The 27,150-nt window shown below is 43.5% G+C and overlaps 1 protein-coding gene across 8 annotated transcripts in view; it reads right to left on the bottom strand.

Moving 5' to 3' along the window:
* Positions 1-1,022: 1,022 nt before the first annotated feature.
* Positions 1,023-27,150, bottom strand: part of FAM107B (family with sequence similarity 107 member B) — a 245,333-nt gene continuing 219,205 nt past the window's right edge. For 7 of the 8 annotated variants that reach the window (XM_037739016.1, XM_017529819.2, XM_037739018.1 and 4 more), the window contains 3 exons: positions 10,630-10,813; positions 4,349-4,499; positions 1,023-3,782 (listed from right to left, as the gene is read on the bottom strand). In XM_037739016.1, the coding sequence (XP_037594944.1) occupies positions 3,666-3,782; positions 4,349-4,499; positions 10,630-10,813 (452 nt within the window). In that variant the 3' untranslated portion in view covers positions 1,023-3,665. Of the gene's footprint in view, positions 3,783-4,348; positions 4,500-10,629; positions 10,814-13,159; positions 13,286-27,150 lie in introns of those variants that run through there. The other variant, XM_017529818.2, reaches the window with a different exon arrangement.

Below are 27,150 nucleotides of genomic sequence, written 5' to 3'. Positions count from 1 at the left end.
GATATTCAAAGGATCCCCAATTGACAATGAGACTACGTTTTCTCATGAGACAAAACAAAAGTAGAAACCGTGATTGTTAGGCTAGCTCGTAAAGATTTTATTTATCCGAAGACCCTGGAGGTAAAATACTTCATTTCTTATGCTAGAAAATATATGCCAGGTAGTATTAATACTTCTAGTATTTTAAATCTTACTAAACACTTTAATTGCCCTGTCTTCTTTCAAATCTATTACCAATACTGTAAAACACACACACACACACACACACACACACACACACACACACACACACACAGGTAATGGTCCAATTAAATGGATTGACAGCCTCAACACAGTCACATGGGCAAACTGCCTAGCTATTAGGATGCAGCTACTGCTCAAATCATTTTTGTAATCTATCTTCTGCACTGGCTTTAGAGTTCATGGTGTAACCTTAAAGGTAGTAAATATTTACTCTCCTCAGTAGATATAATGCTTTAAAAGAGTCCAAAGACACAAGAAGTTGGGTGATCAAGCTGAGTAATAATTTGTAGTTGAAAAATAAAGGCATAATTATAAAAAGACTTGAACCTCCAAAGCATTTTAAAGTCTCTTCTTTGAGGAATAACATTAATTTAGTTGAATAAGCAAAAAAACCTCATTATCACACTTCAGACAGGCCATACGTACTGGGGTCAAACGCACTCAACGAAGGCCCTTCCCAAACCATGTCCCCCACTGTCCTACCAAACTACCTAAAATTCACAATACTTTGAGCTAAGAACTGACGGCTGCTGCTAACGGGCCATATGGTCTATTGCAAAGTGTAATTGACAGTGCCATAAATACCCGAGGATGGCTCTTTGATATGATGAACTATCAGCTTGACTCCCACAAGGCATTGGACATAAGCGATTTAGGGGCAAGGTTGTCAATTAGGACAGTCATCAAAAGGGAGACTCTGGACCCACCTCTCACCTTTGAACTGAACCCTGCCCCGTTCTGTTCCAGATGTCCACCTTCAACAGATCAGACAAACATAGTTGCATGGTCCAAGCATGTGGTGATTTTTATTAAGAATAACTTTGGTTCTAAGAATTCCACCCTCAATTCTTTAATACTTTCCGTTAAAAACAATTATACAAGAGCAAATACAAAAAATATTAAATTATGAAAAGCAATCCATTAAGGCTCCCTTTATATATATTATATACACTCAAACAAGTCAAGATTTTTCAGAGTAGAAGAATAAAGTCGACTGTTATAGCTTAGAAAGCAACACTACGACTATGAGACTATAAAACACTGAACTATTTTAAGAAAACCACAATGTGGGAATATGGAGCCATTTTTGTCAAAAAGTGGCTCAAAGCACAAAGCTCGGATGTTCAAGAGTCCTAGGGGTTTGCGCTGCAGAGTATTAAGGGGTGAGAGGAGGCTGACGGCCTGTGTCAATCAGGCTTGTGAGCCCAGCTGATCTGACAACTTCAAAGAGCTTCCCTGCCTATACATTCCACCATTCAGCATAAGACACCACTTTACGCTATTTACAAGTCTCCTTTTGGCCAGATTTTATATTATGAATTACAAATAATCCTGCAGATTTGAGTGATATTAGAGAAAAAAAAAAAAAGGTTTTTTTATTTACTTTTTTTTTTTTTTTTCAGTGAAGAATGAATTCTAGTTAAGCTCTAGGAACAGAATTGGTCCTTCTAAAGGAGCCCGTCAGGGCCCTTGTGAATTTGATCACGTGGCAGAATTGCTTCAAGAATACAGACCTCAAGATCTGACATCTAGTTAGATAAAAAGATATGAGCCAGTCCCGAATCTGCATTTTACAAACAGCGTCACTAGTCCAGAGGAAGAACTCTAGTCAACGTGCAATCAGAAGTGGACTTCTCAACACCATCCGTCATCCCTTTCTTCTCTCAAAAGGAAGAACGATAGAAAAAAATAGTTATCATTCCATTCTTCGAAACCAAGTTACTACAGAGCAACCATTTTTCTTAAGCATCTCTTATTTTATTCAAATAATACTTGCTGATGAGATAAATAATCCGTTTCAGGTGTAATCAACTGACATGTTTCCCTAACTAGCAGTATATTATCATTGCGTTTACTTTTGTTCCCATTCAGGTTGAATATGGGCCTAATTGTCAACTGCTAACATTAAAGCATTGCCATAGAAGGCTAATTTCTACTACACTAAAGAAGGATTCCAAAGCTCTGGATCCAGCTTTCTGTGAGTTTTCAAAAGAAGTATGAGAAGAGTCTCCCATGCAGAAATGACTGGCTGAATTGTCTCTACGGAGAGAATACGAAATCCCTCAAAATTCTTCCGTATCATCAGGCAGAAGGTACCGGTGCCCACACTGGCAGTTTAAAACTAATTTTGCATGAGAATGCTGCTGCTGTCTGTAACTCGGCCCCTCTGTGAGGAGTGGGCTGCTAGCTAGGACGAGGGAACTCAGCAGCCCCTCCCTTCCTGTCGGCTGTTCCTGAGAGATGCAATACAGTAGTCATGGACATCATCTGTCAACAGCACCATCGCTGAGACAGTGGCAAAACAGTCTTTCTTCACAAGAAAAAAAAACAAAGAAATAATGAGCATTAGTCAGACACTTTCAAAGCTTGGATTCTAATGATATTATCATTAGACATCCAAATGCTATAAATCTTCTGATGAAGCCTCCTTGAGACCAATCTACACTTATTTCACATTCAAATACCTAGAGAAATCCTCACTGCCCAGCTGGTCATGGGAACTTTCCCCACACTCCTCTGGGAAGAGTGAAAAGACGTGGGGCCTTCTACTTTTGATGCTGAAGCTGGGTTATAGGGACTAGTTCCACTCTCTAAAGGACTGGAAGATTATTCCATCTAAAAGAACTAGCTTAGCAAGAGATTTCAAAACAAAACTGAACAAAGACCCTCCTAGTAATCAAAGCAATAAATGAACGGACAGGATGTACCTTCTGGGAACTGGAATGTCACTATGTAGCCTACTGTTATCACACAGAGAACCAAAAAGAATCAAAGTAAAATCAAGATGGGTGTTTACAGGCTTTTAAACCTTCTCACCCTGTTTCTAAATTTAGTGCCAACAAGGGTAGTGGCTGTGCTCAACATTAACAATCCTGCTCTGGTGTTAACTGTAGCATGGGTGAAAGTATAAATTAAACAAGAAGATTCTAGATGCTCAAAATAAAATTACAAACAGTGGGTGCACAGATTAAATGCATTTCTAGGTGATCTAAATTACCTAAGAGATAACAAAAAGAGGAATTAAACACTTTTTTTTAGCTTTTAAAAGAAAAAAGGCTCTGGGTCCCACTGAACTTGGACTAGAAGAAAAACCAAGTAGTGCAACTCTCAAGAACTGATTCCAGTGTCCGCTTCCTCTCACTTGTTTGGTTTGTTGGTTCTGGTATGTCTCTGAACACAGCTCCATCATTCCAACTTATGTGCGGGGCACTGCCCTTCATTTGGCGAATAGGAACGGCAACTGTCACAGCAAGGCAACCACCCAGAGAGTGGGAAAATCAAACCACATCCTTCTGAAAGTCAAGATTCTCTGCTGGCTGGAATGTTCTCCAGGGGCTTTTGCCCTGAGATTGAGGAGGCACCCACAGACAGCTCCGTGGGGTGACAAGCAGGGACATGCGGGGTCTTAGTGCAGCCTCGGCCTAGGACTCCTGGGCTTGGGCGACTTCTTGGCCTGTTCTCCTGAGATTGCCTTTCACCTTCACAAACTCGGGGGCATTTTCTTGCTCTTCTTGCAGTTTCTGCTTCTCAAGTTCAAGCTAAATGAAATTCAGGAAAGGAAAAATTATTGACAAACCAAGCAGCTTTTCAAAATACTCTTCTCTCTTTTCAAAGTCCCTGACCACTTTTTACTGCCCCGTGGAAGAAATTCTCTCCTGATCCCCGACTTTTAAAGACAAATGGATGGATAGAGTCTGGGTAATTCTGCACAGAAACAGAAGCCACTTGGTTGCCATTGCAAATAGGGCCACGAGGTGACAAGAACTGAAAAGACAGAGCTAAGGAAACAAATCCTCAGGTCAACACACAGCTGCTCTGGAGTCTTTGTAAAGATGAACTTTGATAAATTACTCCAGCACACTGTGTGAATTCAGTGCCATGGCCCTGTTTTGCTTTTGCCTCTGGGATCTCTTTCAGGTCCTCAGTAGGATTCTTGTCACTGCCTTGAATGTATTTGACCCCATTTGCTGGCATTGGTCTCCAATGTTTCTTTCACGGTATAAATGTATACACGAACATGTCTGGTAAATCCTGCCTGCTCCGACACTCCAACATTCGTCAGGACCAAAAAAAAAAAAGACAGCTTCCAGCCAATCCCCCTTACCTGCTCCAACTTCTGCTGCCGTTTTAATAGCTCTATTTCCAAGTCTGATTTCTTCTTCTGTGCTTCTTCTTCCTTCTGCTTTATTACTTGGTCTCGTTTTCTTTTTTCCATCACTTTTTGCAATTCTGGTTTGTTCTGAGGAGCAAGACCCCTGCAAAAAAGCATTAACAAAAATTTAAAAAAAAAAAAAAAACATTAAGCTAATGGCTACATTTTTTATGAACAGAAATTTAACCTACAATTTTTTTTTCTACTTTTTTTTTCAGTTCTTTTGTTTTTTTTACTCTTTAACCTACTATATTAACCACAGAAAAGAGGTCTACAGAATTAGTGTGATACCTACTAGGCTACAGTAGGCAACATGGTGATCTCAGAAATTCACCAGGGTGAAAGAAAGGCAAGAGGAGATCTCCAAGGAGAACATAAAATCCATTCATTCAAGAGAAATGTATTGGCCACCTGCTGTATGAAGGAGGGCGGTGAGGGTGGGGGTGCTCGTCTGATGACGCTGACGGGTGCTCACGACAGAGACAGAGACGGAGGCGGGGCAGCTCAGGAAATGAGGGGGGGGGGTCTGCATGGAGGGGAGGCTTCCCAAAATCTAGCCCCTGATTTTTTTTTTTTTTGAGACAGAGTCTCACTCTGTTGCCCAGGCTGGAGTACAGTAGCACGATCCCGGCTCAATGCAAACTCCACCTCCCAGGTTCAAGCAGTTCTCCTGCTTCAGCCTCCCAAGTAGCTGGGATTGCACGCATGTGCTACCACATTCAGCTAATTTTTGTTATTTTTAGTAAAGATGGGGTTTCACCATGTGGGCCAGGCTGGTCTCAAACTCCTGACCTCATGATCCGCTCACCTTGGCCTCCCAAAGTGCTGGATTACAGGTGTGAGCCACCGTGCCTGGCCTCTAGCCCCTGATCTTAGGCACTAAAGGCAGCCTCAAGACCAGCTAGCACAGAAATTTAGACAGTAAAATGGCCCTGGAAACATTCCCACCCTTCACTTTTCAGATCTGAAAGAGGGTTCTTGTACATTTAAAGGCACATCCAAGGTTATATTGTTACTGAAGGATATGGCCATCCAGAGCCTTGATCCCCTAACTCCCAGTCCAGTGCTCCTCCACTGAAACCCTTTCAGGTATCTAGTGAACTAGCCACCCTCCATATGAAATAATTGAAGAGTCAAGGGAAAAAACGTGTCTTAGCATTTTCTCCAGTGTGATCTCTGTCTGTTTAACTGTTAGAGTAAAAATCAGTATATTCCATCTTTTTGTTTTTTTTGAGACAGGGCTCTCTGTTGCCTGGGCTGGAATGCAGAGGCATGATCTCAGCTCACTGCAACCTCTGCCTCCTGGGCTCCAGCGATCCTCCTACCTCAGCCTCCTGAGTAGGTGAGACCACAGGCAGATGCCACCACGCCCAGCTCATTTTTTATATTTTTAGTAGACAGGGTTTTGCCGGGTTGCGATGGCTGGGTCTCAAACTCCTGAGCTCAAGCCATCCACCCGCCTTGGCCTACCGAAGTGGTGGGATTACAGGCATGAGAGACCACAGCCAGCTAGTGTATTCCATCTTTAATGACAGAGGACACACAGTCAGATTAACATATGTCTTCAATTTCCCAATTTTCATTATCAGAACTTTCTATTGGAAAAAAAAAAAATTGGCCAAATTTCCGGTGAAACAAAAGAAGCAGGTAGCTTTTGTGATTTAATTATGGTTTGTTTCATAGTTATCAAGACCAAACAAGAGGGTCAAAAATATGAAGAGATTAAATCTTTAATCAGCACCGTGTAAGTTGCTCTGTTCAAAATAAAGGTGTTATTAACCACAGGAAAAGGTGTTTTCAAGTAATCTGAATAAATACTCAGTTTCATGACTATTAAGAAATCCTGATATACTGACAGGCAAGGTGGTTCACACCTGTAATCCCAGCACTTTGGGATGCCAAGGCAGGTAGATCACGAGGTCAGGAGTTCAAAACCAACCTGGCCAAATTGATGAAACCCTATCTCTACTAAAAATGCAAAAATCAGCCAGGCATGGTGGCAGGTGCCCATAACCCCAGCTACTTCGGAGGCTGAGGCAGGAGTATTGCTTCAACCCGGGAGGTGGAAGTTGTGGTGAGCCAATATCATGCTACTGCACTCTAGCCTGGGTGACAGAGCAAGACTCGGTCTCAAAAAAAAGGAAACTTGATATAACACTACAGACAGAATTAAGGGATTTAAATTTTAGGATTAAGAATTCAGCTATCTGAATAATTTAAATTTCAAACATTTTTCTTTCCTTACATTTCACTGGCAAAATTAACTTCAACCATTACTAAATTCTTCTGGATTATGCAAAAGCTGCTGAACATTTGATGTATGGCACATTTGGCTGACACTGTATTGCAACCTGTGAATGGGTTTCAGTGTTATACAGTATTCATTTCCCTATCAAAGATCTTATACAATAGTGACAGTAAGATAAAATATGTAGCAACAAAAAATTTAGGAAAATGGTGCTTATATGATACATATTCTCTACTTATAGCAGTCAAGAAGTCATAGAAGTTTGGTTAATATTTTATCACAGTGGATTACTTAACTTTCTGTGCTGAATGGAAAAAGTCAGGCATTGCCCATATAATTCCCTAAGCCTAAATGGAGCAGAGATAGTGTCGACAGACAGAGATGAGCTTCTCTAAATTCTGTAATTAACCATGATACCATCCCTTGCATGAGAATAGTTGGTTCTCTTTAATCAATTCTGACATACACAGCTAACAAGCACTTTCAACCCCTTTATGACACCCAAGAGCAATAGTAATTTCCAAATCAGCTTCTTGCTCAGAACTACCTGTGACTACTAAAGTGGGCAAAGCCAATTTTAAAAATTATAAAATTAATAAGTATTCTTTGCTGAAAAAGAAAGGTAATATATCCATATGTTAAATAAAAAGCAAAAGCTCCATTAAACAAATCAGAGGAGCACCATCTCTACTGCAAAAGTCCTATTTGAACAGTGGCCCCAAAATTAGGCAAAGTAGAGGCCCTGTACCCATCAGCCACTACCTGTTCCTACATCCAGAGATAAGCATTACCGACAGTTCGGTCTATGTTCCTCCACACTTTCTATACCTATGTGAACGTCTTAACATCTGCACAACACATCACAGCACAGGAGTGCCACAATTCTGCGACACCCCTATTGACAAACATCTAGTTGGTTTCCAATTGTTCACTATTAAAAACAACGAGGCACTGAGCCTCTGTGGACGTTTATAGCTGCACTCTTCTACAAGTATTTCTGCTGGCTAGAGTTATACATGTGGAATGGCTGGCTAAGCATCTGCACATTGCATATTTTGATGAGTACTGCCAAAGCGCCCTATGAAAAGGCTGGAATGATTTATATTCCCACCACCAGAGTATGAAACATATGGACAACTTTGAAAGGTACATTTCACATAAACCACTAAATATATTCAAGGGCAGACGGGGAAAGTCCACCTCCATTCCACATCTACCTGAACTCTGTGTACCTATGTATTCATAAATGAAGTCACTTTCTCAGCTGGGAGAGTACTCAACCAGAGGAAAGGTTTGGGGCTCTGCCCATCACAGAACATGCCTGCCCACCTAGCCCAACATCTCCTGGCCTAATTCTTTTTCTTGGGGTAAAGGGAAAAGTTGCATTTGAATTTCAGCCCTTGTTCTTTACTCTTGCAATCTTCTGGTTTGGCCTGTGTCATTTACATTTCTGAGTTAGTCAGTTTTACCTGCATGGATTCAAATACAAAACTTGTATCCTTATCTCTAGAATTGCCCCCATCTTTTCCTATGTTGTACAGCTGCAAGTATTTATTGAGGAACTATCCGTCTAGCAAAGCATGCCAAAAGAATGTCAGCTAAAAACAAGGAACTATAAGCCACTGGCTTGGAAATATACAAGTCAAAGAACCAACTTTAGGGATATTTTTAAGTGACCTATTTATTCCAAAAAGTACTCTTTGTAGAATACAGAATCTCTCCAAATTATATCAGAAATATTCTGATATAAAAAAAAAAACAAAAAAAAAAAAAAAAAAGAAATATTCTTAATTTTGTTTAAAGATCCCTCCAATAATAATTTTTAACAACAACAAAATGTCTTTTGAAGCCTGCCTTTTTATACCATGAAGAACACCTATAGAAACTGAGACCCTGACACAGGGTTTTAACAGTCAGACCTAGTGGCTTCAAGACTTTTAACCTGAAACTAAGCCTGGCCCCAAAGATGGTAAACAGAGGAGGAGGATTATATGCTAGAAAGAGCACAGGTTTCACACTTAGAAGACTTGTGGGTGCTTGTTCTCTTAAGCAGAGACTTGGCCTTTAACATATAATCTCTAAAACATAACTGGAAAAACTGTCTGAACTGCTACCGAGCTTTGAGCTAAATTCGTAGCTATGCATAGCAAAGGTACAAGCCTCCATGTAAACTTGTTTTTATTTCTAAACACTATTTCAAAAACTGTTATGTGATCTTGAGATGATTCCTTAACCAGTTACCCTAAGATTACTCCTGCCATTTCTCTCCAACGTCAAAGCCCACGTCCTCTCTACATCATAGTACTTTGGGGAAACGTGGCATTCTCTCAGGTTAGTTGAGCTGGGCAAACAAGGAGAAGAGAGAGAGGGCCAGACAAAGACAGAACGGAAGTGCTTTCTCTAAAAAATGTGGAAACAGACTCAACTGCACAAATCTGTAGGTTTTACATCAACATGACGCAAACTACTAAACACATTTTTGCAGAATAATTTATAGCCTATAATTTAGAGGACACTTATTCTGCAAATGTTGGTTTTACTCTGACCTCTATTCTGACTTGGAGCCCTGTCATAGGCTTCCTAGAAGAAAAAGTTTGAGCTAAAATGTTTCTCACAGAGCAGCTAAGTCCCCTACCTTACGCTTTATAGGTAAGGAACCGGAGACCAAAGAGGTGAAGGTAATCTAAAAATCTGTGAGTGAGAACTGCTACTCTGTTTTGAAGTCTACTAAACTGACGACCTTTCCACCAAAATGGAGACATGACTTCCCAGACAGGATAGGATGGCTTTCAAATTCTGTGGTCTATTTTAGGAACTTGATAGTCTTATTTTGCTTTGGGCATAATAATACCAAATTCATGTATTCTTTCTTCTATTGTGTGACAAAGAGAGATGGAAGCTTATTAAAAATGATCACTTATTTAAAATGATCACATTTGCATTCAGTTTAATAAACATTAATCCAACAGCTTCCCAGTATATGCTGGGGATAAAACAGGAGCAAGCCACATTCCCACACTCTAGAGGGAGAAATGTATTTACAAAGAATTCCTGGGATACGAGTCATTAGCTCTAGCTGGAGTGTATCTTCAGGAGAGAGAATTGCCATAAAAATGCCCCCTGGATCCTCTTTCAAACATTGTTTAAGTTTAACCAGGCCTCCCTCCAAAATGACCCTATTGCTGAACTTGATCTGCATATCTTTCAGTTCAACGGTAGACCTTTCACCAGGGCTCCGCAGAGTGGGAAAATTAGCCATCCATTACAAGATCTGAAAATAATCCTAAATGAAGCTTCCTGGTTCTTAAATTGAAAAGTAGCTGCACATCCTCATTTCTCCTAGTCTCCTGTCCCGCCCAAATTACTTAAAAAGCAGAGCACATCAGCCCCACATCCAAAATTATTTATGGCACAGATGGAGTCTACAAAGTAGACAGAAGGTAAATGTTATCCTGTCCTCCAAAACAGTTAATAATAAAAACTGTGATAATAACCATTTAAAATGCTACTCAAAAACAAAAACATGAGTGGTGTCCTATCTATTAAGTCTAATATGGTTCTAGAGACTTCTCCCATCATTGACAAATGCTTGATCAGGCAATAGTTACGTGATTCCTACACTTCCCCCAATGGAAGGAGAAAATTCAGAGATTGTAAATTTAAGAATGTGTTTCCCTTCTACTTGGGACATTCTCTTCTATCCTTAATCCAGCCTCTTCGATCTGGATTTTGCAATACGCAACCACTTTGGAAGGACTGCAGGAGTCTGGAAGCACTGCCCGCCACTGCAGTGACAGCTGTCGCCTGCAGGGGCTCTGCCTCAGGGAGGGATAACCTGGCACAAGGATGTGAGAAGGAATAAGGAAGCTTTAACAAAAGGCAAGAAATCAAACACTCTTTGAAGTCTCTGTAAATACAACTAAAATTAAATATCATTATCTTAAAAGTCCCCTAAAAAAACACTATGCTCAAGAAACTATTTTACCTTTTTTGATTCATAAGAAGTTCTCTGTGAAGATCTTGATGGTTCCGGGAGGTTTTGACAGGATTGATCAGTTTCTGAGGCCTAATGAGTTCGGGATTGTCATCTTCGATGTAGTCTGGCTCGGCCATGATGTTTCTTGGAATGAGATAGGAGTCCTTAGGGTCTGAATTCTCAGGTGGGCCGTCTGCAAGAGAAAGATGAGAAATACTCATATGCGGTCTTTTCTGCTAGGGTTTCTCCCTCACATTCAGAGCTCCGCAGATCTGTGCTCACCATCGAACACATGCCACCCTGCTGGGTCCGCTCTGGGGCATCACTGATACATCTTCTAAAGCACTTGGAATGTAACTGGAGGGGACAGGGAAGAGAGTGGTGGCATGGTCTCATCTTGCCCATGACTAAGGCCAAGGAGCCCTGTGGCCTGACTTCTATCACTGCCACTGAAACATCTTGAGTTCCAGTCACACAGGGTGCTTCCTGCCACCCTGTCTCCATATCACTTCAGAACAAGCACTTGAGTACGTCAGAAAAAAAGAAAGTTCAGCCAGGTGCGGTGGCTCACACCTGTAATCCCAGCACTTTGAGAGGCTGAGGAGGACGCATCACAAGATTAACACATCGAGAGCATCCTGGCCAACATGGTGAAACCCCATCTCTACTATAAATACAAAAATCAGCCGGGCGTGGTGGCATGCGCCTGTAGTCCCAGCTACTCAGGAGGCGGAGGCAGGAACCGGGAGGCGGAGGTTGCAGTGAGCCAACATTGTGCCACTGCACTCCAACCTGGTGACAGATCGAGACTCCGCCACCCACCACCCAAAAAATACAAACAAAGTTCAAATGAAAATTCTAACACTAGCCCACAATGGCTGCAGTCAGACACATGCGTCAGGAAAGCCAGGCCTATAAACTAAAGCCAACCTCTTGCCTGTCTAACTGGAGTTTGTTAAATATTTCACTGACAGTCATTGGTTATAAACCTATTTAACAGATACAGAGCAAAGACAAGATGGAATCCATCACCCTCCACCAGACCCTAAGAGGCCTAACCTTTCTCCTACCCACTCAGCTGCGTATTTCCCTTACCTTATGCATAGCATCGCTGAGCGCCAATCACAATCACAGGACCTAAACTGCTGCTTCACTGCGCTTCTCCCACCTCTGTGTCACATGTATTCCTAATAGAAAATACGAGGCCAGGCGCAGTGGCTCATGCCTGTAATCCCAGCACTTTGGGAGGCTGATGTGGGAGGATTGCTAAGGCCAGGAGCTCAAGACCAGCCTGGGCAACATGGCAAGGCCCCATATTAAAAAAAAAAAAAAAAAAGTTTTAAATTTCCTGGGCATTCTGGTGTATGCCTGTAGTCTCAGCTACTCAGGAGGCTGAGGTGGGATGATCCTGAGCCCAGCAGTTGGAGGCTGCAGAGGGCTATGACTGCGCCACTGCACTCCAGCCTGGGTGACACAGCAAGAGCAAGACCTCGTATCTCTAAAAGATTTTTTTTTTTTTAATGAAGAGGTTGGGCACAGTGGCTCATGTCTGTAACCCCAGCACTTTGGGAGGCTGACGCGGGCAGTTCACTTGAGGCCAAGAGTTCAAGACCACCCTGGCCAATATGGTGAAACCCTGTCTCTATTAAAAATACAAAAATTAGCCAGATGTGGTGGTGCATGCCTATAATTCTAGCTACTTGGGAGGCTGAGGCAGGAGAACTGCTTGAACCTGGAGGCAGAGGTTGCAGTGAGCTAAGATTGCACCACTGCACTGCAGCCTGGGCAGCAGACCGAGACTCTGTCTCAAGCAAAACAAAACAGAAAAGGAAAGGAAATGTATATCCATCGTGCCTCCCATAACTGACTTTGAGACACACTCAGTCCACACCGAGTCTGTACTCCCAGGCTTAAGTAAGGCCTCAAAGCTGCCTCAGAATCAGTCTGTGATTTCTCTAAGTTTTAGTGCTTGTTGTTTCACCTGTCGGCCAACAGGCACCAGACCCAGGTCGTTATCGCTTCCTTCAGCCTCAGCAAATCAACCTGTACTACAAATATATCAATGCTGACCCTGCACCAATGGCAGAGGTTTCTCGTGCCCGGCACGGTGTTCGCTGGCCTGTGACACTGCTGTCTCCTTCCTTAGGCACTGTGTGGGTTTCAACCTGCTATTTTCCTTCCAGGTCTTTCCCCAAGCTTGACCTTCTCAGAGAGGCCTGCCCTGCTCGCTGCCCTGCCGAAAAGTACGACCCTGCCCCCAGCACTTCCTGGTGTTACCTTCTGTCCACCAAACTACAGCAACATCTTTAGAAAGTTAATGTGAAAATATAGAGAATGAGAATCCAAAGACTAAGTCAACTAAAAAATAATGTAGCTGCAACATTTGTTTAAATATCTTAAGTATCACTGCATGATTAAGGCTCAAAATTATCAAACACTAAGGCATAGATAATAAATTACACCAAACGCTCCTCAAACTCTATCTGAATTGATCTTCACAAGAATGCCCAAAACCTGAACGTAATTGACAATTACAAACCTCGCAGAGGATGATTCAGGGAACCCATCACAGCCAGCCTGACTTCAACGCACTGTCCCATGGAAAAACGTGCTCCTAGGCTGAAATCCTAAATGCACACTACACACACCTCTATGCAGCCACAGGAGTCTGAAAAACCAACCACAGTTTCATTCTAGTTAATTATAGACAAGACGGCTGCACATTTCCATAAAAGGCTCTGTATCTCTGCCCTACGCCATGGATAATCTCCAAGATGTCACGCCCAAACAGACAAATGCCTCTGACCTTGACCTAACTATTATAGTCGGGGAGGAGCTGGAGGCAATGTGACAGAAGAGCAGGCTGGTGATCAGCAGCGCGGGAAGAGGGAGTACAAAGGCCACGGGGCAGGAGGGTGACTTGTGGGGATGAGGAATGGCAAAGCAGCCTAGGTGGTTGCAGGGGAGGGAGGGATGCTGAGGACAGAGAGTGTGGGTACTTGAGGGCCAGTGCCAGCAGTGCCAGCACTCTGGTCGTCACCCTGAGGGCCATGGGAAGCCATTTCCAGGTTTTGAGCAGAGAAATGACAAGATCTGACTCATAGGTTCAAAGATTACTCCAGCTCCTAGGTTCAGAATGGGCTGAAGGCAGGCAGGCAGGGAGTCAGGGCGGTAGCTACAAGGGTCATCCAGGTGAGAGAAGCTTTAGACCTGCACAACCATAGCACAGGTGGGCGGGGAGCCTGATTCAAGATGTATTTTAAAGGTGAAGTCTCTGGGACTTCCTGAAGGACTGGACACGAGGCGTGAAAAGCACAGAGGCATCAAGCATGACTCCGAGGTTTCTGGCCTGAGCAGCCAGAAGGCTCGAGTTGCCATGATGGGCGGCTGAAAGAACAAGTCCATCTGGGTCATGTTGAGTCTGAGATGCGTGATTGACATGGAAGTGGTGACAGCAAGGTAGGAGCAGTCAGCGCTCAAGCCCAGGTGACTCGCTCTCCTTTACCCGACTGACTGGCCCCCATGGTCAGGCTTTGCCCGCCCTCCTCTTTCCATCCCCTCTTCCTCTGTCCCTCCACTCCCACTACTCCCACAACTAGAGACAGCATAAGATGCCCATTCCCAGCCTTTCCTAAAAGTCAGGGTTGGTATACAAACATGCCGTGGGCCTTGCTGCCAGGAGGGAGGTTGGGCTTCCAGCATGCAGCACAGAACGGCTCTAGGTCTGAGTCCAGGAAACAGGCCCTCTCTTGGGACTTTTTTCTGACTTCCCTTTAGATTTAGTTGCTTGGAAGTATTTCTTCTCCCATAGGACCAGTGGGGTGAGGGGCGGTCGAGCCTGTCTCCTATTAGAGAGACACAGGCACTGGGAGCAGGTATAGAAGGGGAGCGCTGTGGTGGACTTTTCAACCACACAGGTGCCCTGCACAGAGGTGTGTGTAAGGCATCTAGCATTTCAGCCCAGGAGCAGCACGTTTTTCCGTGGGACAGCATGTTGAAGTATATGTATATGCTGTCAACACGGCCAAACTTCTTCCTTCTTTTTCACTGGTTTGTCCTTCTTCACAGCTGGAGCTGGGAAAGGGGGCACAGAAGCCCCTCGGTCTGAGTTAAGCATGGAGACCTAAACCTGGCCTCGGAACAGGCGGCAGGGTTCTTGCAGCTCCTCATGCACAGGCCGCACTGGGGGCTGGGAAATGTCATTTAGTAACAAGGGGGTGAGCGGGCCTGGAGCAACCCCATCCTTGAGTCTCTGTACTGCAGGCAGTGGTGGTGGAGAACCATGTGGGATCTGGGTTCCAGCTGCTTCTCAGCGATACCCTACCCTGCAGCTGTGATGAGCACACAATAACCATCACGGTGACTTTTTCCACAACTCTCTTCCCTCTGCCAGCCATCTAGCTCACTGCTACCAACGCTGGAAAATACAACTCTGGTATAAGGGAACGCTTGCATCTCCCGAATCCTATCTTCAAATCAAACTGAAACAAACACTCTTGCTCCCCACACCCTCACACCCCGCCTTCCTCCCCCGCATCTTACAGCAGCAGGGCTCCCTCAGAAGGCATGCTGAGCCTTTTCCCGCCACGGCCCTAGATCTCCACGAAGCCAAACTCACACATCCTGCAGATCCAAGTAAATGCCACATTTGCCTGATGCCTTCCCATATTCTATGGAATGTTCTTTGTTCTCTTTTCCTAAGTATTCGTCGATTGTCACCTTGTATTACAGCCATGTAGATATAAATCTTACCCTGTCTTCACTGCAAAGAGCATGTCTGGTTTATGTTCCTATTCCTTTGACCCTCTGGACTTGTTCAGTAAGTATGACTTAAATGAAGTAGCAAAGGCATGGGTTAACGACAGAGGGTGCCCCTGAGCCATCTGGATTCCACAGCCACAGGCATAGCGCAGAAAGCGGGGTTGAGTGGCCAGGTAGATTTCCACACTGAACATCAAGGAACCCAGGAGCCTGAGAGTAAAGACGCGGTGGAAATATCTGGAGGTGCAAGCACTGTGCAAGCAAATGTTACCATTGACATGAGACAAGGTTTCTAGAAATAAACACAATGATAACCTTGTCGCAGTCACCTCACTGGTCAAGTAACTTAATTCAAAGTAATTTACTTTAAACATAGCAAGTCAATTAAGGAAAACCAGGACCAGCTCAGTGAAGGAGAAATAAAACTGGTTTGAGATCCTGGACAAAGCTTAACTTCCCTGACCCCTAGTTCTCCTATGTGCAAAATAAATGTTGTAAGAATTGAATAAAATGTGTATGCAAGGGCTCTCTAAAATCCCTGGCACAAACATGAGAACTCAGTAAAACGAAGCTATCTGAAGCCCAACTATGTGACCAACAACATTACATATTTCGTTTACGAGTCTTGGGAACTCTGTATAGGAAGCTCTGCTTCTCTAGGCTTTGATTTATTCAAAAATGTCAGTTCAGTTGAGTGACCCACAGATTTTCTCACTGATAACATTCAATGGTTCTTGGACCCATTCATGCAACTACCATAAGAAGCTCCTGGAAAGTATAAAAAGCTCTGTCCATCACCCTGCCAAGGTGCTACATGAAGTTCTGAATGGCTCCAGTCATTCAGAGTAGGGCAAGAAACAGGCAGGCCTGATGACAAGGGCCTCTCATACTGTTCTGAACGGAGGGAGATTTTTAAGCTATTGAATAATAACAGAGAATTGGGTTTTAGACAGACACACCATGCACTGAAAAACGCTGTCTGATGAGAATTCTACCTTTATTTCCACTAAGCAACACATGGAAGTCATTATTCAACTGTACTACCCCAGAGGGTAAGGAAGTCCCCTCCTTATTGATTGATTTCGAGTCTTTGCTTTTCATGTTTTTCCCTTTCCAAATTTCACTCTGGGCCCAGCTCTCTGGCCATCCCAGGTACTTCTGCTGACTGCTTTCCAGAGGTGAATTACCATTCGCTCGGAAAACTTTCACCACTGGGCTGATAAAACGAACACAGACCGCAGCTGGCTTGCCCCAGCAGACTGCTTGGGCTCTATACCTGTGCAGTTCTACACCAAACAGATAAAATAAATCCAAAACCTAATCCTACAAGATTTCAATGTCAGAATTTAGAGATTATGCTAATTTTCATGTTTACCTAAATATTTAAGACCTAATTCTATCTAGAAGCACTAATACTTGAATCCTTTTTAAAACAATCTCTTGGCACATGACGACATGTACAGTTTACAGGTGTGCTACCACCAACCAAAGTGAAACAAACTTTTAAACTGCCACAACTTCCAGAAAGTTAAAAGTAATTCCAAGATATGTTTGAAGAATCTGTTTCCTAAGCTGTCTCTAAGATTCTGGCAACCCACTGTCAATTCCCTGAGAAACCCATGTTACATAAGGTGGAGGCGGCAGACTCCGGGCTGGGTCAGCTTGAAAAGGGAAAGATGCCTCTTGGATCCAAAGCATCTCTCTCAGCACCCATAGTTCCCAGACAGGCAGGAGCCTGAGCTCCAGTAAGAATTTTTTCCAAAGGGCAGTTGGTTTCATCTGACAAACTCCTGACTTGCCTGGCACTAAGGCAAACCTAAAAATTCCACCTTAGACGAGGAGACAGTGGTATCAAAGTACTCCAAGGTAACAGACAAGTGCCCAGAGGACTTCTGTGGCTACCAATCTGGTGCACACCAACGCTTAAAAACAACATCCCACCACAGTCATCTACGTAAGTGCAGAAATGTTACTGTTTCATACTCTGCCAAGCTCCACTATGGCTGTAGGACAGTCCCCTGTGGCTTCCCAGGACCGTCATTTAAAACAAGAACGAACTAAAGAACTTTGCTGCCAATATGCTGTTGGACAAATGCCCAACAGTGATGCTCTTGGGAAAGTATCAAATTTATTTTCTCATCAGTTTTTTCATCCACCAAAAATGTATTTCTACAAATCAGGCACATATTTTATATTTAGAAAATGGCAGAGGAGGAGGGAGTGAGTACTAAGGAGGGGAAGAAACAGCTGACTGACAGGACATCTGCCAAGATCAACCAGAAGCTGGCCCAAGTGAGGGGGGAGTGACCAGTAGGTGGCGACGGCTCCTCAACTAATGAGGGGTCTGGAATGGCAGGTCCGCCTTCCTTAGGACAGCCAGAGCAGAGCATCCATGCCCGCCCTGCCCTCCTGCACTGTGGTCAAAGCACACCCCAAAAGCATCTGGCCATTCAGAGAGATGCGGCAAAAGGCATCCATCTTGGAGTTGGTGTACATGTGACCTGGGTGATACATGTAAGCTTCCCCCGTCATTTGGTCCTCACACGGCCCATAAGGTAGGGGTCATGACTTCCCAGTCTCCGAATGAGGCTGACAGCTTCAAGAGCATAGGTTTGGGTTGGGGCTGCCTGCATCTGCGTTCCAGCTTCTTCACTTATTCTAAGTATGATCTTGGGTAAGAGCCCTCACCAGTTCAACAACCACAGCAATAAAACAGGAGTGGCAGGTCTCACAGGGCTGCTATGAAGAGTAAATAAGAAACGCACCAGACGCAGTGCCTGCGATACAGTAAGCCTTCAACACATGTCATCTGCTATTAGCACTGTCATTGGCAACCAATGAGAATAAATTAGTAACAATAACACTGTCACTGCTGCCCAAGGTTACCCAGCTGCCAAAGGACAGGACCAAGATCTGACCTTGAGTCTGTGTGATTCCAAAAGGAAGCTCTTAAGCATTCCATGGGCTGGGATGACAGATGGAGGAACCAGGCTTGACTTTAACAGAACCATTTCCTGTCTCTAACAGGACTTCAGAAGCCTTCTAATATCACAGCTTAATCATCTCAAACAGAAAACGTTTTGCAAAGGACGACACTAAAGTGAGATGGGAGGCAGGAAAGACCCATTTCATGAAAACATATTAACATAAATGTTTCTGTAAGAATGTTCATGGCAGTGCCATTCATAATAGTCCCAAACTGGCAGCAACTCAAATGTCCACTAACAGTTGACTGGGTAAGTAAATCACGGTGTGCTGATACAGTGAAATACCATGCAGCAATGAAAATGGACTGACAATTCTGCAAGCAAACCATAGCTGAATCTCACAAATACAGTGTTGAGCAAATGAGGCCAGAGGCAGAAGAGTATATATTGCACGAGTCCGTGCACATAATGTTCAAAACCAGGCAAAACAGCCTTTGAAAACCAACCTTTGATATTAGGTGTCAGGATAATGGTTAGTTGGGGAGTGAAGAGATGAAAATAAAAATGGCGCTTCCACGGTCTGGATAAGATTGTTTCTGGAAAATACAGATTCTTGTGACACAGGTGTGTTCCCTCTGAAAATTCACCCTCAATCAGTACACTTTTTTGCATGCCCACAAAGAGTACATGTTCCATAGCTATTAAAATTACTGTCCAGAGTCACTAGGTTGCGGCTGTATTCTGACAGTTCTGTTATTTCATCCATCTTTAACTGTGTCCAGTCCATGGGAAGTTATACAGCATAATGGAAAAAAAGCATCAGGCCTGAAGACCACCCATCTTGGATTAGAATCCCTGGTTAGGTCACTCATCAGTTACGTGATTTTATAAAATAGTTTAACCTGAGTCTTGATTTCCTCAACTGGAAATGAGAGGCAGTACATGTGCATGTGCACAGCTGGTCTAAGCATTTGTGAAAACTCACAGAAAATAGCTACCATCCACAGTACTTGGCCACATGGCAGATGCCCAACAAAGTGGGCAAACAGTCCCAACAAACTAATTCATGACTCTAACTCTCCGTTACATAATGCTCCAGCAACATAAAAGTGAATGACCGTAGACCACAATTACACTAGTTTAAGACAAGGAAGAATAAGGATGAACCCAATCTTGGCCTCCATTCATTTTTCCAATGTGGACCGGGAAGGATGACAAAGAGGGGACAGGGAGGGAGAAAGACAATGACTGGAGCAGGATCTCAGAGACACTTGTGCCAAAGCTGGGCACCCAAGACCCAGCTGCTGTCAGAAGAAAGTAAGGCTAATCGTCAACCAATCAGTTTGGCTTGCTTTCCATGGAAACTAGCAAATCCCTCCTGCAACTAAATTTCTCTGCCTTCTACCTCCCCAAAGCCTGAATCTTGGTTAAAAAGAGGCATTTTCTATACTGTCCAAATACATCATGATCAAAGCCAAAGTTAAAAAACAAAGCAGTTCTTGCATCATCCAGTTTTGCCAGAAAGTTGGATAGTCAAACAAACTTAGAAAAGATTGAAGACAAAATAAAGAGAGAAAATGAAAACAATAACAAAAACACTCTAGGGTGTGAGAACAGAAGTCTCTAGATAGAAGAAAACTAATATAAAATAAATAAAGATTCATTAAATCCCTGGCTCAGGGGAGGAGGTAAAAATGGTTTAAGAGGTGAATAAAATCCTTCAAGGGTCCACAGCCACCTACAACAGCCCCTTGTCTTGGCAAGAGGCTGATCCTTGGTGATTTTCTTCACTCAGTTGAAAGTCCTAGGTAAGACATAAACCCTGCACACTCACTTCCTCCACTCCTGCACAGATTCTAGAACTCCCTGGCAGGCTGCAGAACTACCCTCATCCTGTGAGTAGTTTGTGATGGGAGGGAAGAATGTCCCCGAGGCTGAGCTGACAGCAGCGCATCTATGTGAGAAATGAGGGCAACCAGATGCCCACCATCTCCACCATATGGAGGTGACACACAGCCAGAGCCAGCTCTACTCTGCAGTTCTGGATGTCCCAGCCTAGTTAGTCCCATCTGAAGCCCAAAAGCAGAATGTTGATCAACCAAACAAGTGCATTTGGGCTTATTCCCAGGACAATGGCTGGGCCTGAGAACTATTCTAGAGAAATTTCACTCTGAGAAGGGCCTTGGCTAATGTTCCCCAGACCAACTGCTACCTAGGGGCTGGCAGTGTCACTTGGCCTGTCAGGTGCTTTTTCTAGTAAGAAGTACCTGTGCTTCTGGTCCTCAAGGTCTGTCTCAACAGCTGTGATCCGTGGTCACTCACAGAAAACAAATGTGATTCTTTAAATATTTGCAGCAAGCAGCATGTTCCTATCTGCCTGACAGTCCAATACAGGGGGCTTCCCTCAGGCCATCCAGGGCTCCTTCCTTTGGTGACACTCTCCTGCGCCTCTTCTGGGTCTGTGGCTGGTGATCCCCTCGTCCGCCCCAGCTTCCTGCCCATGCTTCCTCTTCCCTTCCTTTAGTGCCACCAGTAGTCCAGGCAGAGGGCCACAGCCCTGTCCTCTTCTCCCAATCATGCCTCTGGAGACCCCACACACCTTTACCCCTTCTGCTACGTGAGCTGTTTCTAAAGCGTGTATGAAGATCCTTCCTGTCTTCCCGAGCTCTGGCTCTGAAATTCCAACTTCGATCTGGAATGTTCACCTCAGGATCAACAAGCGTCCAGTTGAGCTCTACCTGACTCACCATTTACTGAAGGCTCCGAGGTGCCACATACTGCCCAGATGCTGGAGAGGACACTCAGGCACAGCCAATCCTACCCCTCAGGGCTTACACTGTAGCAGAAGTCATCCAAGGCAAATTTGAGTTGGAGCTATTGTTTCTCAAAAGCAACAAAGAAGACACCACACACACCATTCTTCCACTGAGAAACAATCCCTCGCCGTCTTTCCGTAACTTCCTTATTTTTCCCAAAGGTCCCGTCACACAGGTTTCAACCCTGAGTACAGGATCGATAGTCAGTTCCCTTCCATAAATGCATCTGAAAATCATCCCTATCACCAGTCATTCTTCTCTCATCCTGGGAATTGTGCACTTGGCTTCTCCATGGCCTCCATCCACCCCCCCTCCCCCAGCCGCCTTTCCCTCTAATCCAGCTGCATCCTCAGTCAAATCCAATGAGCTAACTCATTTAATCAGATCAGGGCCGCCAAGCCGAGCATCATTTGTCACCTCAGGAGAGGATGCTAAACTGCTTGGCCTTCCGTGGCCTCAAACTTCTCGAGAGCAAGTCCTCAATTACCTTTTCACATGTGTGGTTCTTAACTTTCTGGCATCAACTCCAGTCAACCAGTACACACTGAGCCCATGCGCATTCCCGTCTCCACCTCTGCTCCCAAGTTCCTCTTGGGGGCAGAAATCTCTGCCCCCAGCCAGTAAAACTCCAGGCACCTTGCAAAGACCAGCTCACAACCTGCCTCCCCCATCTTCCTCGGGCCTCTCCTCCAGGGAGATCTCCTCTGGTTTGAACTGCTATGGAAGACCGCACTGGACGCCCCTTGCCCCAGGTACTTCCCTGCCCTGTGAGCTCATTTCCCACGCGTTTCCATGTTGTCTCCCCTTAAAGGGCACAGAAGTGAATCTCTGCAGAAGGGAAAAGACCTCTGAGTGACTTCCAGCCTCTCCCCTCTGCTCTGGCATGATGACTTGTACATAAGCCACACAAAGTAGCAGTGGCCACACAGTGACTAGCAGACACAGAAGAGCTAGGAGAAACCTGGAACCACCGACTCCTTATGCCTCTGGCTGACCTCCAGAGGCCCACAAATCTCCAGTCATTGCCTCCCCCAACCCCAGGCTGTATGTCACACTGTATGCACCTTATTAAAATGTACTGAATGGGCCAGGCATGGTGGCTCACACCTGTAATCCCAGCACTTTGGGAGGCTGAGGCAGGCAGATCACTTGAGGTCAGGAGTTTGAGACCAGCCTGGCCAACAACGTAAAACTCCGTCTCTACTAATAAATAAATAAATAATAAGCCAGGCATGGACAACCCTCTCCCTGTCCCAGCTGTAGTCCCAGCTACTTGGGAGAGGCTGAGGCATAAGAATTGCTTGCACTCAGGAGGCAGAAGCTACAGTGAGCTGAGATCACATCACTTCACTCCAGCCTGGGCAATGCAGTGAGACTCCATCTCAAATTTTAAAAACAATGTAGTCCCAGCTACTCAGGAGGCTGAGGCACAAGAATCACTTGAACCCAGGAGGCAGAGGTTGCAGTGAGCCGAGATCCCACTATTTCACTCTAGCCTGGGCAATGCAACAAGACTCCATTGTAAAAAAAAAAAAAAAAAAGTATCAAATGAAAAGGATAACACTGGCGGCTTAGAGTATCCAAATGTAGGGACTCACTCCACCAAATCTTCCCTGGCTCCTCCTCAGTGTTTCCCCTTTACATTCCTGCAGGACTCAGTTAATACCTCTCCTAGGATACTAAAGTCTGCTTCTATTAAAATGAAATTTAAAGTTGTCTTCTTTCTCATGGTAAGCCCACAAAGGGAAGGCCTTACTCGCACTCATTTCTTATCCTCAGAAACATATTAGCCACACTTAGTGGTCAGCTGAAATTGACCAGATAATGCTCAAGTTATGCTCAGAAGGGTAGACATCAGATTTTCAAAAGGAGCCAAAAACAGAGTCAACCCATGCTTTGCACCAATTCTCTGTCTTTATTTGACTTTGAAAGACATCGGAACTAGTGAGACATACATTCTTCTTAACACATCCCAGTATAGAGAACCAAATATCCATCTCTCTAACCAACAGACTTCCTTCCTCTTCAATAAGATGGCTCAAAAAAATCCTCACTAAAAGTCTGTAACATTAATTGCTGTGTATGAACAGTGAGTCTTCTGCCAAAGAAAGGTAACTTAGACTTCTCTCTGGTGGGAAATAGATACATTAGTACATCGGCTTACATAAATAGTCCCATGAAATAATTAGTAGTTCTTTAATATGCAGCACAGTAATCTGCAAATTTTTTAGGCAATTGAATCCTGCCCAATTAATGGAATTATTTAATAACTGATTACCTTAAACTCATTGGCGTTAAAACTGATAAATTACACTTATCAAATAACATTTGATAGATGACTATTAAATGATTTGGAGTTTCTCTCTCCTATGTAAAGTAGCTTGATGAAATCTGAAATTCAAGAACTCTTGATTTTACCAGTGAAGAATGTTCTGTGGTCTAACAGTGTCACCCAGTGGCAAAAGGCACAGCTTATATTCAGGGGAGCTATTTAAAAGGAATAACTGTCATATGTGTTTCTTTGCTAAAAGGAAAAGAAGAAAACACTTTTTTGAATTCCAAGAAGAAAACCAGTTCAGGAGCAGTGCAGAAGGAGTTGAAATCAGCCCGTTCCCCAGACCGAAGAGACCACAGGCCACCCTCACTCACGACTGCACTGTGTCCTTCCCGCTTCTCCCGTCCACCATGCAGCCACAACTCTCCAAAGTTCAGCTCTTCCAGAAAAAGGAAATAAAAAGCAGCCAATTCTGTTTGCTAACTGATCCTAAAAACTTAAAAAAAAAAAAAAAAAAAAAACAAAACTTACTATATGGTAAAGCTTAACTGAAATAATAAATTCTTAGCTTCCTTAGCTGCAAAAAGAGAAGGCTGCGCCAGATGACCCTTGAGGTCCCTTATTAGTGAAATGTTCTGATAACAGAGAAGAGTTTGGCTTATCTGCTGGTCTCCACCACACAGGCTTATAACCAAGGGCTCTACAGCTCTTGTCCCACCTTGAGGGCCTGACCGACCTGTGCAGGGCCCCACCTTGGCCTCCACTCACACGTACCCCCGTTCCTAAGAATCACTGACTTCTTACATGAAGCCTACTTTAAGTTTTTAGGTACTGATGCTGAATTTCCCAAGCTGCACCCACCCCTACTCCAAGCACCCCAAGGAAAACCTCAACTCCTTGGCCCAGGGTTAGAGAGACCCACACAGGAAGGCAGAGTGGAGCAGATGTTATTTAATCAAAATCTCAATCCTGGGGCTCCCAGCTACCACAGTCAAGAAACACATTTTTAAAAAATCAAGACCCTTGAACTAGCAGCAATAGTCACCCATACCATATGTGATAAATAAAAAAAGCCAATATTTATTCTTCTTCGCATAAAATCACTGATATCAAGTATACATTAGAGCATCATTCAATTAATTCAAGTCTGAATCCCAGAAACCCCCCTGAAATTGAGTCACAGTTCAGCCCTATTATTCCTCTCTAGTTTTTCCTGACATACCTTTGTTTACTCTATAAATCCATGGATATTTTTCTTGCCTACTCCCACCAAAGCCCAAATATACATGAAAAAAGTTAATGATGAAGTTTTCTCCTTATTCTCTTACATTTAGAAAGCCAGCATCTATTCTCATAGACTACTTGTAAGACGATAAATTTCTGCTACTCTCGTTCTGAAGAATTTGTTGGCAATATGCAGCAAAAGGCCTTATCATGAACACCCTTGAACCTGGTAATTCCACTTTTAGGAATTTACCCTAAAGAGACCAACAGAGATGTAGACAAGTGTATACAGAATAATATTTATTCCAGCATGATCTATCATAATGCAAAAAATGGAAACCATTTAAATATCTAATAAGGAATACAATGAAGCTTAAAATCATCTATTATTAGAATAAATAATGAAAGGGAAAATATTCACAATGCACTAAATAGGACAAAAACATCAGGTTCCAAAGAGTATGCCCTTTATTTAGTAAACTAAATGCCTACATGTGTGTCTGTGTGTACAAACGCACAGCACGCAATCCTCAGTGTCATCCCAGGGTCCGAAGCATGAGCACCACCATGGAATTGGTTAAACGCAAATACCTGAGATGCAGTGAATCAGGGTCTCTGGAGGATGGGCCCGGCAACCTGTCTTTTCATGTTTGCTAAGTGTCATATAAACTTTGCGGTAGACATTGAATTTATTCCATTGGACAGATGGGGAAATTAAGGCCCAGAGAGGCTAGGTGACTTGCCTAAATCCACAAAGCTAATTAAGTGTCAGCATCACGCAACTAGCTCCAGGGACCATGCTCTGAATCACTTTGCTACAGCGCCTCTCTATATTAACCCTCCTATTTGGATGCATGCTCTGTGCTCTTTCTGCTAAATTTATGGCAGGACGCATCCCACTGTTGCCTGATCAGCTTCATAGTGGTTCGGCACTTCTGTCACAAAGCTACTGATCTGGGGGTTGGGGGCATCTTGGGCACTATCACCAACATCCCCATTAACATACCTCTTGATGAATACCTGGTTGACATCTTTGAAGGCTAAAAAAAGATATTTAGATCTAAGTGCACGTTAAATACCAGCACATGTAAGCAAAAATTAGCATGCTATCAGCAACAGCATGCAGCATGATACTGACTAACCACACAAGGCATTTGTTGCCTGCTAGAGTGGAGGAATCCCATCCACAGCTTCCATGTAGCAATCCCATACACAGTTTCCAAACCACCTGGCCACCAGCTTTGAAATGATAACAACTTTTGGCTGACTTCTTTTCCTTTTTTTGGTTTTGGCATGATTTCAAAATTTGCATTTAACAGAATCCTTAAATATTTATATTATGTCATTTTATGGTCCCAAAATTAAAATCAGCAGAATGGAAGTTATCACACTTAATTCCTAAACTGCAAGTTCCTGAATAAAAAGTCTCCCTTGGTATTTTTCTCCCATGTTATTTTCTAAGGAGAAAACACCTCGGTCATTCATCTCAGGAAACTACAAAGGGGATGGACTAAGAAGATGGCTGATTTAGGCCTAATCATTCCTGAGAGGAAGGAAAAATTTCCTTCTGGACAAGCTTTCAAAGCCCTCAGACATTCCTGTCTTCATGAGCTGAATAATAATTCCATAATGTTTATGACCTGGCCCAACTGGCCAAAGAAACTAGAAGTTCCAAAAGAACAGACTCTATCTTCAAACAGACTTAATGACAGAAACTTTAGAAGGAACACAGACACCATGTGTTCAACTTCCTCTTTATGACAGATGAGGAAACCGAGGCCCAGAGAGATGAAATGACTAAGTTCAGAGAGTTGGCAACGACATTCTGGACCACATGGTGGCACAGCTCGGACTAGGACCAAGATCGGAACCCGGGTCACTCTTCACTATCCAACACTGCCTCCAGCTTCTGACTGCTCTTGTAAATTTCCTAAATTCCTTGTCCACATTTTCCACTGATCTGGGGGTGTTTTGGCACTGTGAGTAACATCACCATTCACGGTACCTCCTGATCAGTAACTGGACAGCATATTTGAAGACTATAAAAATATATTCCAATTATAAGTACACTTTAATAACAGCTCGACAGTTTTATCTGCTTCTATAGCCTATCAAAATTCAGTACAAAATCATTATGATGATTTTTAAAGCTTCTCGAGATAGGAGAAAACTAACCATTTGTCTTTTTTAATTTGCAGTATTCACTGAGCAGCTACAATGTTTAAAAAACAGTGACTGCTCACAGTTTTTTAGACATCCTCTAAATCTCTATTTACCACTTCATCTTGCTCCTATTAAAACCTACAATTCCTCCCGCATATGCATTCAGAATGAAATTAACTTGGTGAACAAATTAAATTCAACCCTACCGACCACCAAACCGGCCCCAATATTCCCATCAGAACATAACGAATGCTCAAAATAGGACACAGACAGGCCCACGTTACTACCACGAAGATAACCAGATGCCCCCTTTTCTCATCAACATGTATGACTGCAAATTCTTTACTGAAGTGGACACTCTAAC

This window comes from Cebus imitator, unplaced genomic scaffold (assembly GCF_001604975.1).
Source record: "Cebus imitator isolate Cc_AM_T3 unplaced genomic scaffold, Cebus_imitator-1.0 Scaffold61, whole genome shotgun sequence".
Classification (NCBI taxonomy): Eukaryota; Metazoa; Chordata; class Mammalia; order Primates; family Cebidae; genus Cebus; species Cebus imitator.
This window is presented reverse-complemented; position numbering and strand designations above follow the sequence as displayed.